The 14,931-nt window shown below is 37.9% G+C and overlaps 1 protein-coding gene across 1 annotated transcript; it reads left to right on the plus strand.

Moving 5' to 3' along the window:
- The first annotated feature begins 1,543 nt into the window (after window positions 1–1,543).
- Window positions 1,544–2,467, plus strand: LOC115287186 (olfactory receptor 10X1-like). The gene has a single exon (XM_029933438.1). The coding sequence runs from the start codon at window positions 1,544–1,546 to the stop codon at window positions 2,465–2,467; it is 924 nt and encodes a 307-aa protein (XP_029789298.1).
- Window positions 2,468–14,931: the final 12,464 nt, after the last annotated feature.

The raw sequence follows: 14,931 nt of genomic DNA on the forward strand, positions 1-14,931 counted from the left end.
CAAAGAATCCAAGAGATCTCTAAGGTAAAGCCCACAGTGCTGCAAACTTTCATTATAAACGGTTATAATTATATCACTATATTTATTTTATTTGTATTTGTTTATATGTGAAATTTATTGACTTATAATTCAGAACATTTTCAAAATAGTAATGACTCAGCCCGTTTTCCTACTGCTTCTTCTGTCAGTGACCAGCTTGGCTCTGCTGACAGGATGCTTACTCTTAGCCTCAGCCAAATCTACTTAAGACTGGAAACACTTTCTGTCAATGCTGAATAACAAGGTAAAACAGAAACTGCTAATAGATTCAGCTCTTTGCAATCACTAACCTATCTATGCTCTTGTATCAGGAATCATTATCTTCTTAAAATGCTCCAAATACCACTCTGAGAAATAGAGCTCTCTGACACATAGACTCTTTACAGAAGGAGAAAACAAAAACAAATGCAAAGAATGTACAATCAAATCACGACACCTGGATTCTAGCTACCAATATGCCATGTTACAGACACAGCTTTTTCATTTCTAAATGAGGTAAATAATTTCAGCTGCCATACACCTTCTATAACATCTAATCTACATTGTCAAGAATGAAACCAATAAGCATTAGAATTAATTTGGCAAAATGTAGACCTTATTACTCCTATTTATTGAATAAGCTAACGTGGAAGTGGAAATGCAATATAATACAAAGATGAGAGAATGTGTCAAACCGATGTAGACAAGGGTGAGATTAAATCAAATGCAATATGTCAAAACCTTGTAGGATCTCCAGCATTTATTCCTTTGAGATGCCGGACTTGGCACAGTAGGAATGGGCAAAATCTCAGCTCCACCTTCACTGAGCTTGCAGAAAGGTCTGTTTATCTTAGCATCCACATACTCTAACAAATCACTATTAATCCAGAGGCTCCTAGAGTGTCCTGTCTTCCCTTTCCTCAGAGTGCAGAATAGGGAGCGTGCTCTTTACCCTCTTTTAATATTTCAGGACCTAAATGTCTCTTTCAAGAAGAGATCATGACTTTGGGTTTCCTTACAATTACAAGCCATTGTCTAAATTGGGTCCCCAAATAACTAACAACCATACTCTCGACCTTCACTTATTAGATATTTACAGACCATATTACAGGTGGAAATAGCTTTGTCAGACCCTGACTCTATTAGCGACTTGGTAATTCTTTTAGTATTCAGAGTCTGACCCAAATATAGCACACCTAACCATGTGAATTTCCTCTATCTAGATATAAGTACAGTATCTTCCCTGTATCATAATATCAATAATTAACTCCTCTAAAAAAATTAATCAGAAAAAATCTTAGGTAATCAGAATTTAGTCAGTGAAAAATGGGAAAACAAATGAATTAAAAATTAGAAAAACTCATTTACTACATACAAGTTTTGTGGTGTTCTGCCACAAAACTTGAAGAATCAATTGGTAATTGTAACTCTCTGGTCATCTGTCTTTTTCACACCACTATCTTCAAGGACTAATGGAGAATTGAATATTTATTTATTGTTTCTTCCAGATTTTACATATGCAATAATGAAGGTCAACCAGACAATCCTGAAAGAATTCATTCTTGTTGGCTTCTCCTTGTACCCACATCTGCAGAGATTCCTCTTTGTAGCCTTCTTTGTCCTCTACCTTCTCACCCTCGCAGGTAACCTGGCCATCCTGGGTCTCACGTGGGTGGACAGATCTCTCCACACCCCTATGTACCTCTTCCTCCGTGCCCTCTCTTTCTCTGAGACCTGCTACACACTGACCATCATCCCCAAGATGCTGGCAGATCTGCTCACTGAGAACAGAAGCATTTCGGTCATGGGGTGTGGCTTGCAGATGTATTTCTTCTTGGGACTTGGTGGCACTAACTGTATCATCCTCACTTTGATGGGATATGATCGCTTTCTGGCCATCTGCAACCCTCTCAGATATCCACTGCTGATTACCAACACAGTCTGTGGGCATCTGGTCATCTTTGCTTGGCTTGGAGGCTTCCTTGTCTCTGTGACAGAGACTGCACTGGTATTTGAGGGTTCCTTCTGCAACCCCAACCTCATCCAACACTTCTTCTGCCACATGCTGGCAGTGGTGAGGCTGTCCTGTCTAGAAAGCAATCTCACAGAACTCATTGTAACAATGATCTCGGTGTCCGGCTTGTTGGGCACCTTCTTGCTCATCATCATTACTTATGTTTTCATTCTTTCCACTGTCTTCAGGATCCCATCAGCTGAGGGCAAGCAGAAGGCCTTTTCTACCTGCGCCTCTCACCTCACTGTGGTCATCATCCACTTTGGTTTTGCAGCTATTGCTTATCTGATGCCAGAATCTTCTGGAAAAGATGACATGCTAATCGCTATCCCTTACACTGTCATTACCCCTTTCCTCAGCCCCCTCATTTTCAGCCTCAGGAATAGAGACATGAAGAATGCGTTCAGAAAGCTGCTTGCAAAGAGGAGTTTCTGAATCCATAATCCTGGATTACTGCTGCATGATTGTCTGTTCCCTGATGTCAGTAGGCCTTTATCATGCAACTTCAGAAGAAGCCTTTGCCATTGGCCTGGTAGCAGAGGGTGGCACGTTGGAAACCAGAGACTGTCTAGGAGCTCAACCATCACAAACATTCACTTAATTGTTAAGAAAGTTGTTCAACTTCTACTTCTACACTGACTGTTCCTCCAGGTAGTACAGTTCTGCCAGTCAGCCTCTGAGCATCGAGCATCATGATGGAATGGAAAAAGCCAGATTTGGGAAGGGAAAAACAACCCCTATGATCACAGCACTAAGAGATGCCTAAAAATGTCTAAAAATGCAAGGGCACCTGGATGGCTTAGTCAGTAAGCATCCAAGTCTTGGTTTCAGCTCAGGTCATGATCTCACAGTTTGTGTGTTCGAGCCCAGTGTTGGACTTCATGCTGACATTGCAGAGCCTACTTAGTATTATCTTCTCCTCCCTCTTTGTCTCTCACCTCCTTGCTCTGTATCCCTTTCTCTCTCAAAATAAACATTAAAAAATACCCAAAGGTATAACATTTGAGGATTTTTTAAAGCAATATTGTAAGGAATTGGGCTGTGCCTCCCAAGCTTATAGGTGACACGTTATGTAGAAATCATCAATGGTCTACTGTGCATATCTGTATTGATGTGTATATTTGGTAGGTCCTATGCCATATGATTACTGAAGATTTTTTAAAACACTGTTCATGACTGTGTCCTTCAAGTGACTGTCAGAGGCTCACTGTGAATAAACAGGATCTCTAGAAACACTGATCCCACCAGCAAACCAGGCAGTTGAGTCTGCCTGATGGTCAGAGTCTTTGGATGAGCACTGAAAATAATTCCCATTTTCTTTAAAAGAAGATATTCAAAGCAGTGTCTAAAAAAAGCACATGCCATGATATTTAAGGATTTGACTATGAAATGCACTGTGGAACAATTTTGACATTCATGATGTCCAGTGAAAAAGCTAAATAAACACAGCATCAAATCTCCAGAATTTTCTCAATTCTTTCCTCAGTTCTGTTGTTAACCTAATTTGTGCTCTCTCATGTTGGACAATATTTGTGTTGGAGTTTCATGTACATCAGTGTATGACAAGTTTGGGAACAGTGTCTGTTCCCCATCATTTATAGAGATACCATACAGATAAATGACAAAATGGATGAAAAGTATAATGAACACACTCTGACTACAGATCTTTTTGTCATGACTCTATTTTCTTCTCTGGGACCATCTTGTGCAGGTAAAATATGTCCCCTCTTCAATCTGTCCTCACTGCCTCCACAACAATGTTTCTTCTACTTTGCTCCACCCCTGAGAACTGACTATCCAATCTAGCGAAGCCATAAAGTCTTTCAAATAGATATCAACAATTTACCCAGTCATGGTGGCCATAGAAAATATGATGAAGTGTAGACTTCAGTTCCCGAACTTAAATTTAGGCTGATTAACATGCACCTATCTGATATGGTGATTGTGCAGACCTTGCTGCCTGCCTACTTATCATTTATTTTTGAGATAGAAATAAGTAAATGAAAGGGAGCTGGAAAATACCTATAAATAAATCATGAATCAAATAAAAACCTGTGAATCCTAGACAAATGATTCAAATTGGAGAAAATTAAAGCACTACAGGTCAAACATGGCAGGATATAGCTTTTCAGTTTTTACATGGAAATACATGGCCTCCAAAATGCATATTAGAGACATTCACAGACTGAAGATCAATGACCTAAGCATTTCTCCCAAGAATTTTGGAAAGAAATAATAAATGAACACAAAAAGACTGTAAAGAATAAACTGAATAGACAATAGCAAAAATTAATTAAATAATAGTATATATAATACAGTGCCTCAAAATGTCAAAATGTGGATTGTTGAAAATAACAATAAATTGTATTGTTCCTGGGGAGACTGGTAAAGAAATTAAGACAGGAAATGTAAGCAACCATGGGAATGAAATTTGGGCGTTTTCCACATCACACCCACATATACGATGAAAGAATCCTCTGAGTGATTTCATGATCATTGATTTGAGAACTTGCATGAAGTGGGAAGATGCCTAGAAAACACATATTAACGCTGACCTTGGGAAACCAGCTGTCAGATCCTCAAGAAATAGAATTTATTTCACATAGTCTACATTAACAACAGAAAAAGAAACAAAGGACCTCTAGAAATTTTCAGTTTCACCAGAAAATTCTGCCACAATTTTTAAGTGGATGTAGGGCAAATGTGACCGAACCTTCCCTGGCACAGAGAGTAAACACCACCAACTCAGTTTTGGGGCTGGGACATTTGAAACTGGATTTTGAAATCTCACTCAGGAACAGAGACACAGACCTTGTAAGTAAAACTCAAGTTGGACTCAATCCAGAAATGCAAGGTTGGCACATTTGAAATAGATCAGTAGAATTAATCACGTTTTCAAAATAAAGGCTATTAATCATGTAATTATTTTAATCGATAAAAAAATTACTGGATATGATTTAATATTAATTCACGAAATGAACGAAACGTTTTAGCATAGTAGAAATCAAAAGGAAATTCCTTTGGCATTTAAGTATCCAACTCTTGATTCCAGCTCAGGTCATGGACTTGAGGTTTGAGGGTTCAAGCCCCATGTCAGGCTTTGTGCTGACAGGGCAGAGCCTTCATGGGAGCCTCTCTCTCCCTCTCTCTCTGCCCCTTCACTTCTCACACTCCATCTTTATCTCTCAAAATAAAAAATTAAATATAAAAAAAATATTTAAACTAATTGGACTATCAGGAATAAGACACGAAGGAGTCTCACATTGTCTTTGCCATCTTATTCCAGCTAGTCAGTTCACAGTCAATTCAGTGAAAAAAGAAGAAAAGACAGAAAGATTATACAAGACAAAAAACAGTCAGTTATCATGAATTACAGAGTTTTCTAGGTTAGAAAATCCAAAACTAAACAGCAGGTAAATCATAGAATTTGCCTTCAACATAAGGCTAAGGACATAGTACATAAGCAAACAAACTGCATCCCCATAAATTAGCAACAATTGGAATCTGGCTTTTAAAAAAATATCACATTTGAACCTTCAAAAATATCAAAGCCCTAGGAATAAATTTAACAAAAGACCTGCAAGGCCTCTCCATGGAAAACTTTAGAGCATTATTAACATAATTCTAAAAGACCTGTGTAATGATGAGGTCCTCTATGTCATGGATTAGAGGATTCAGTGTAGGACAGAAGTCCATTCTTCCCGTGCTAACCTACGGTTTAAAGAAATCCCCGTGAGAATCCGAACAGTGTTCTTTATCGTGGGTAAACTGTAAAAGGATTTAAAATTAAATGGATTTACAAATATCCAAGACGTTCCTGAAGAATATCATAATGTGATTTGTTTCACCAAATATCAAGTCTCATGATGCACCTACAGTGTGAAATTGGCCCATGACAAAGAGATCAACATGGAGAAGCGAGCCTCAAAGACCCACACACAATGGGCACTGGATTTGTGATAAATATGGCTTTGCAGAGAGGCTTGAAGACTGTAGAATTTTTAAAAACTCATGCTAGAAAAATTGCATATCCATAGAGGGAAAAGATAAGCAGCCTCCCTGAACCACAACAGCAACAAAATCAGATTGTGGGTATCAAAACCTGAATGTTAAAGACAGAACAAGGACACTTTTGAATGCACATACAAAAAAATTATCTTCACAATATGCTTAGGATATGAGAAAATTGTTTAAATTGGACATTCAAATCTTTCTTTAATTTTTAACCTTATTATTTTTTTAAATTTGTCGAGAGAGAGAGAGAGAGAGAGAGAGAGAGAGAGAGAGAGCAGGGGAGGGGCAGAGTGAGAAGGAGAGAGAATCCAAAGCAGGCTCTGGACCATCAGCACAGAGCCTGATGCGATGCTGGGACTCCAAAACCATCACCATGACCCGAGCTGACATCCAGAGTTGGACGATTAACTGACTGAATCACGTAGCTGTTCCTACACTGGACACTGAGAACTTAACTAAAGAAGAGAAGATTGAATAAATTAAATTTGAGAAATTTTGTTTATTACAAAAGCATTATTTGGCAAATGGCTAGGCAAGCCACGAAAAATTGAAAAGAAATTGAAGAAAAGGATTAACGTACAATTTCAGATAGTAGTTACTTTTGGAGGGAGGAGGCTGGGGTGGGGAGGGGCACACAGTGATACTCCTCGCCGGCAAAGTTCTCTTCCTTCATCTGGGTAGTGACGGCAAAGGTGTCTGTTTGCCCCAAAAATGTTCACTATGCTCTCTATTTGTCTGCATGACCTTCTGAATCTATGTTTTACTGTTAAACATAAAGACTAAACAATGAATTCCATAGAATGAGACTAAATATAAATAGCAATATGATTGGCAAAAGGCTCTTACACAGTATGTATAAAATTCCCACCAAAAACTAAAGAGGATAGTACAATCCAATCAGTACAGTAACAGGTGGAGTCAAGAACCCTTCAGTTAACCACCCTGTCATTCATGGTCACCTGCAAGATGAGCAAGATGTGGAAATTAGTAAAGCATTAGTACAACTATTTGCTTTCTAGCAATTTTTCATGTGTTATTGTTTTATCTGTTAAGGTAGATAATATAGTACACATTTTTAATTTAACACATTCTACATAAACTTAATATTGAATGATTTCCAGTAAAATATAGACAAGTTGCAATGACATAGCTCCATTTACTTAAATCAATCAACACATTATCATTTTTAAACAGGCATATGCCATTTTAAAGAAATTAAGAGAATACTTACATGTGTGTGATCTTTTATATTTAACCTCACATTCAGTTTCAGGGTTCTTCATCGCCTCCTGTGTACTGAAGTCCATGGGTTTTGTTTGTCTTCAGCCTTCTCTTAGTCGTCCTTACACTGCATGCTGGCTACCAGCGACCTTCATTTTTGTTTATCTGAGGATTTCTTCCTTTTCTTTCATTGTGAAATACAGGCTTACTGGATAAAAAGTTGCTGGTACACAGGGAACCTTTCTTCATCTGCCCCTGCGTCATTTTCAGTGTCTGTCCTCCCTTGTTTCTGATGCACATACTGCCCTTAATGTCATTGTCATTGTGCTCTACATAATGTGTCACATTCTCTCATTGTTTCAGTATTTTTTCTTTACCTTGGCTTTCATCAATTTGTTTATGGTGTGTTTACATATGCTCTTGTGTTTTTCTTACTTGTGATTTATTGAACCTCTTGACTTCGTTGTGCTGTTCCACCAAAGTTGGGCAATAGTTTTCAGCTATTGTTTCTTCAAATATTTTCTTTCTCTGTATTTTTTATTTCTTTCTGATAATCCAATAACACAAATGTTGTACTACTTCATATTGTCTCAAAAATTGATTCATTTTAACTCTATTTTTTTCTTCTTCAGATCAACTTTTTTCTATTGATTTATTTTCCAGTTCATCAGTCCTTTCTTCAATCATGTAAAAAGGCTCCTGAACCTATTTCATGAAAAATATATATCCCAGCAATATGGAAAAAGAATAATGTTTCATGACAAATTGGATTTATTTCAATAATGCAGGACTGACCTACTATTTGAAAATAAGTTGACATAATTAACTGAATTAGTCAATTAGGAAAAATAATCTATACACCTCACTATTTCTACAAAGATTATTTTTAAAAATCAATATCTATTTTTGATTTTAAAAAATTCTCTTTCTAAAACCACCATCCTACCACATTGTGAAATATTGAACTCTTTTCCCTAGGATGAGTACTCTGACCACTCTGTACACCATCATACTGTACTGGAGTTCCAAACCAGTGTAACCAATATAAGAAAAACATGTAATGATTTGAAAAGGAAGACAAAACCCTTCATTTGCAGATAACATGACTGAGTACCTAGAAATTCTTGCTAAATCTACAGAAGGACTACAAACCTAATAAGTACAATTAGCAAGTTTTCAAGTCAATTGTTTTCCTTTGTATTAGTTACAAAAATAATAATCTTTTTATAAGAGAGAGATACCACAATTGGGAGGAAAGGGGTAGGTAAAGGGAGGGAGAGAATCTTAAAAGACTCCAAGCTCATTGCAGAGCCAGATATGGGGCTCCTTCCCACAATGCTGGGATTATGACCTTAGCCAAAATCAAAGTAGGACTGACTGAGACACCCAGGTGTCCCAGGAAATGACATATTTGGATGTCAGTTTCAATAACATTATAACATAGATGCTCAGAATCAACACTTTGAGTGAAATTTAAGACAAGATAAGGAAATATTCCATATTTAAAACTATAAACAGTAATGAGATAAATTAAAGAAAACCTAAACAAATGGAGATACATACAACTTCATGGATAAGAAAATCAAAGTTGTAAAAATTTACACACATTTCATGCAATGTGCTCACTAAAAAATTCAAATAGGATTTGTACAGAAATTGGCAAGCTAATTCTAAAGATTTAGCTGGAAATGAAAAGATCTAAACAATCATGAGAGATTGGGGTGAATTATCACCTGGACTGAAAGTCACTGTAAAGTAACAATCATAAAAACACTATGATACTGGCAAAAAGATAAGTACACAAGTTAATAAGAAAATAGACTTCAGAATTAGTTACATACATATACAGTTTCATCAGTTTCCACAAAGTTGCCTGTGCAAATAAATAAGGAAAGGAAAGCCTTTCCAACCAATAATTTGCAAACCACTACATTTCAGTATAAAAAAAGAAAACAAACTAAACTGAAAACTTAATCCTCAGTTCATTCCATACATATAAATTATCCCAGATGAGGTTTAGATTCAATATCTGAAAGTACAGAGCAACTAAAAGAATACCTAGGAGAGTATCTTCATGACCTTAGTTAAGCATAGTTATTTTAGACAGAAGTTAAAACTCTGAACATAAACACTTGATCAATTAACCCAGAAAAATTCAACTTCTGTTTATTAAAGAGCAGAGTGGTGTTATAAGAAAGGCCAATTTCCTTGGTATAATTATTACTTTATAGTATTTTTATATTTTTTAATTTATAAAATTTTTTTAGCATTTTTATTTAGCTTGAGTTAGTTAACATACAGTGCAATATTGGTTTCATGAGTAGAATTCAGTGAATCATCTCTTACATATACACCCAGGGCTCATTATAAGTGCCCTTCTTAATACCCACCACCCGTTTAGACCATTTGCCGCCCACCTCCTCCAAGCAACCTTCAGTTTGTTCTGTATCATTAAGAGTCTCTTCTGGTGTGTGTGTGTGTGTGTGCGCGTGTGTATAGTTTCAAAAAGAATGAAGTCTTGCCATTTGCAACAACACAAATGGAACTAGAATGTATTACCCTATGCAAAATAAATTGTGGTGAGCAGCAGCAAGGAGCCAGTGAGGAGAGTGTGATGGAGCAAAGCTCTCGTGCCCTCACAACCCTTGCGCCTGATCCAGGTCCTCAGAGGTTAATTCACTTGAGTTAAGATGTTATTGCACCAACGTCCTTCAAGCTTCTGGAGTTAAGATGTTATTGTACAAATGTCCTTCACGCTTTGGCACTCTTATAATAACAATAAGAAGAGGGTGTGAAGTTCCCAGGAAAATGTTGTAACAATAACTGTGGGAACAGAAAAAGTTTTGTCTAGAAAAAAACCTTCTCTTAGTTGTGGCTGTTTCTATAAAACTGCTTGCATGTGAAAAATAAAGTGGCAATATGGGCACCGCTCCTGTTGTCCCTCCCCTTCCCATCCTTTGATTCTCTCTTCTTTTCCTCATTCCCTTACCCTCGCGTCCTTGCTTCTGTGCGCCCGTGCGCGCACTACAATAAATCAGAGAAAGACAAATATCACACGATTTCACTTGTATGTGGAATTTAAGAAACAAAACAGATGAACATAGGAGAGGGGAAGGAAAAGTAAGATAAAAACAGAGAGGGAGGCAAACCATAAGAGACTCTTAAATACAGAGAACAAACTTAAAGTTGCTGGAAGGGAGGTGGGGAGATGTACCAAATGGGTAATGGGCATTTGCGGGGTACTTGCTGGAATGAGCACTGGGTGTTATATGTAAAGGAAGAATCACAAGGTTCTACTCCTAAAATCAATACTACAAGTTACTTAAGTTGAATTTAAATAAATAACTTTTTAAAAAGAGACACGTGATTTGTTTTCCTCTATCCTCTTTCCATCCTTTCCCTAAGTTTATCTGTTTTGATTCTTAACTTCCACATATGATTGACATCACATGGTATTTCTTTCTCTGATTGGCTTATTTCACTTAGCATAATACACTCTAGCTCCATTCACATTGTTGTAAATGGCTAGATTTCATTCCTTTTGATGGCGGAGTAATATTCAACTATATATATTACACATCTTCTCTATTCATCAGTCAATGGACATTTGGGTGCTCTCTGGAGCTTGACTATTGTTGATAACATCGTTGTACACACTGGGCTGCATGTACCCCTTCAAATCTGTATCTTTGTATCCTTTGCATAAATGCCTAATAATGCAATTGCTGGGTCATAGGTTAGTTTTATTTTTAGTTTTTGAGGTACCTCCATCCTGTTGTTCAGAGTGGCTGCATCAGTTTGCATTCCCACAAACTGTGCAAGAGGGCTCCCCTTCTCTGCATCCTTACCAACACCTGTTATGTCTTGTGTTGCTAATTTTAGCCATTCTGACAGGTGTGAGGTGGTATCTCAGTGTGGGTTTGATTTGTATTTCTGTGATGATGAGTGATGCTGAGCATCTTTTCATGTGTCTGTTGGCTTGGATGTCTTCTTTGGAAAAGTGTTAGTTCATGTCTTCTGCCCATCTCTTCGCTGGATTATTTGTGTTTTTGGCACTGAGTTTGACAAGTACTTTGCAGATTTTGGATACTAACCCTTTATCAGATATGTTGTTCACAAATATCTTCTCTCATTCTATGGACTGACTTTTAGTTTTGTTGATCGTTTCCTTCACTGCAGAAGCTTTTTATCTTGTTGAAGTCCTAATAGTTTATGTATGCTTTTGTTTCCCTTGTGTTTGGTGATGTGTCTAGAAGATGTTGTTTCAGCCATGGTCAGAGAGGTTGTTGCCTGTGTTCCCCTCCAGAATGTTGATGCTGTCCTGTATCACACTTGGTCTTTCATCCAGTTTTGAACCTATTTTTCTGTACAGGGTAAGAAAGTGATCCAGTTTCTGTGGCTCTGGGTGTTTCAGTCAGGTAGGTATCTGACTTCGGCTCAGGTCATGATCTCCCAGTTTGTGAGTTCAAGCCCTGCATTGGGCTCTATGCTGACAGCTCAGGGCCTGGAGCCTGCTTTGGATTCTCTCTCTCTCTCTCTCTCTCTCTCTCTCTCTCGCTCTCTCTCTCTCTCTTCTTCCCTCCCTCCCTCCCCTGATTGTTCTTGTGCTCAGTCTCTTTTTCTCTCTCAAAACTAAATAAACATTTAAAAAGATCTTTTTAAGTGATCCGGTTTCATTCTTCTGCATGCTGCCGTCCAGTTTTCCCAAAACCCTCAACAAAGTAGGGATAGTTGGGATATACCTCAGCACCATAAAGACATATACAAAAGGCCCACAGCTACTATCATTCTGAAATATGAGGGGAAAATGAGAGCCTTCCCCTATGGTCAGGAACAAGACTGAGATGTCCATTCTCACCATTATTATTTAACATAGTACTGGAAGTCTTAGCCTCAGCAATTAGACAACAAAAGGAAGTTAAAGACACACCGACTGGCAATGAGGAAGTCAAGCTTTCCGTATTTTCAGATGACATAATATTCAATCTGGAAAACCCAAGAGACTCCACCAAAAATTTTCTAGAACTGATACATGAATTCTGCAAAGTCACAGAATATACATAAAATGAATGTACAGAAATATCTGCATTTCTATACACCAATAATGAAGCAACAGAAAATGAAATCATAGAATCTTTCCCATTTACAATTGAACCAAAACGCATAAGATATATAAAAATAAACCAAACCAAAGGGGTAAAAGATCTGTGCACTGAAAACTATAAAAAGCTTATGAAAGAACTTGAGAAGGACACCAAGAAATGGAAAAGCATCCCATGCTCATGGTTTGGAAGAACAAACTTTGTGAAAATGTCTATATCACTCAAAGCAATCTACATATTCAATGCAATCCTTATCAAAATAACACCAGCATTTTTTACAGAGTTAGAAGAAACAATTCTGAAATATGTATGGAACCAGAAAAGACCCTGAATAGCCAAAGTAACCTTAAAAAATGAAAACCAAGATGGAGGCATCAAGATTCCAGATTTGAAACTATATTAAGATTCTCTAGTCATCAAGACAATGTACTATGGGCACAAAAATAGACACATATAACAATGGAACAGGATAGAGTGATGGATTCACATATGTATGGCCAACTAATCTTCAACAAAGCAAGAAAAGCTAATTTCTACAGATCTAAACAACTGGTGAGCAGACTGTCACACAAAGACCTGTATAAATATATTTTCACTGCTTAATTAATACTACCTCTTTCTTGGTCCCTTGACATAGAGAACAGCCTGAGCTTTGATTTTTTTATTTCCTTTGCCTATGCTGTGGACAAGTGTCCATTGCAGGCTAGGCTGCAGGGCTCTCCACACCCCGAGCAGGACTACATGGGGATGGAAAGAGATTGTTGGATCCCCCCTGAGGTGCTGTTCTTCAAGCAGAGTTCCCGGGCCAGTCCATCATTCATGATTCATCTTCCAGAGTCATTTTAGAATTATTGAGAGGTTTCCATGCTTTTTAGTTGTTTGTAGAAGGTGGTGCTGAGAAATATGACTATGGAACACATTTCCTGAATTTGAATGGATTGAAGATGCTAGGAAATTGGCAAAATACTTGACTAAATATTAAGACATTTTATAATTTTTACATTCCCAATAATAGCCTATGAGTTCTGCTACTTCCAATCTTCAACAGCACTAGGATGGCCATGTTTTTTGTTTGTTCGGTTTGTTTTTGTTTTATATTTTAACACATTCTAAAAGTTGGGTAGGGGAATCAGATTGGCTCCATGATCATTGCTACACCAGGGTACAAATTTCTTGCAAGAAGAGAACTTTCCTGGTACCCTCTGAGTTCATTCAGAGTACTGTCTTCAAACATTGCAAGCCGTAAATACTCAAGGGGCAAACTGTTGATGAGCAGACCAGTTTGGAGTGGGAGAGAGCATTAGCGATGCAGACCACTCCTCACACTGCCGAACAAAACAGAGGAATTAGCATGGACCGGATAAGAACTCTGAAAGTTTTAAGTCCCCAGAGAGTCCAGACAGAATTATCCTGGCCACATGTTACAAAACAGCCCTGGAACTAATGAGAGAAAATTAAATGTTGAGTGAGAAAGTTCTCTTGCTCCCTGTGATGAAAGAAGAGAGGAATCCCTTAGGGTCTCCTAACCAGAGCCAAACCTCTAGAGCTGAGGAACCATAAGTGCTAATGGTAATCAGACAATATCTCCAAATTGGTGGAAGAAAACCTTCTTACCACTGTGGCTCAGTGAGTGGTAGAAACAGACCATGGCAGGCATAGTCCAGCCTTACAGCTCATGTGGAAAACTCAAGGCCACAGAAAGCTGAAGTTTGCACCAAATCAAGGCCCTTTTACTCACTTCCCAACTGGAGAAATTTAGATCCAGAAGGTACAAGGACTTTGTTAAGGTCACTAAACTAAAGGCTCTTAGACCAATGGCATTTGTACTAAGTGGATCTCCATGTCTTCTGAGTAAAGAACAAAGCATGATTCCTAGTGGGAAGAATATGTGGAAGAACATAACCCTAACACTAAATAGGCTTTGGGGCGCTGATAAAAAACACAAGGTAGGGCACTCTTCTAGGTGACTGGACTCTGTTTTCCTCATCATTAATTGCCCTTCCATTTTCTTCAAATTATCATTTCTCTGTGACTCTGGAAAGGGTATGTATTTCTTCTATAATATTGTAAATTAAATTTGATACAGGTTGATTTGGGGACAACTTCAGGCATAATTGAGGATAGAATGGGGAACAATAATCTCACGTTCCTACACACACACACACACACACACACACACACACACACACTCAAAATATGCCAAAAGTGGGAGGAGATTCTGAAATTCATACTCTACTTCTGATGATTCACCAAGTAGACTTTTAATGCACAAGTGAGGTAAGATTAGGCAAGAAAGGAGCTGTTCAGGAATATGCATCGCTGATTCTTTGCATTTTCAAAATCCTTCTTAATTGAATGATGGATGGGAACACAACCCTTCTGGCGATTGAGGAGGGGGTGAGGCATATGGTGTGGAATCAGGCTCTCCTGCAGTTCATCTGTTAGAAAGAGCTTGAATTTTGCACCATGGATCCCAGGTATGGAAAACAACTAGATTTGCCAAAATTCATTTCCTCTCTCCCACTTAGGGGTACTTAATTAATCTTTTCATTGCACAATCCA

The sequence above is a fragment of the Suricata suricatta genome, chromosome 3 (assembly GCF_006229205.1).
Source record: "Suricata suricatta isolate VVHF042 chromosome 3, meerkat_22Aug2017_6uvM2_HiC, whole genome shotgun sequence".
NCBI lineage: Eukaryota > Metazoa > Chordata > Mammalia > Carnivora > Herpestidae > Suricata > Suricata suricatta.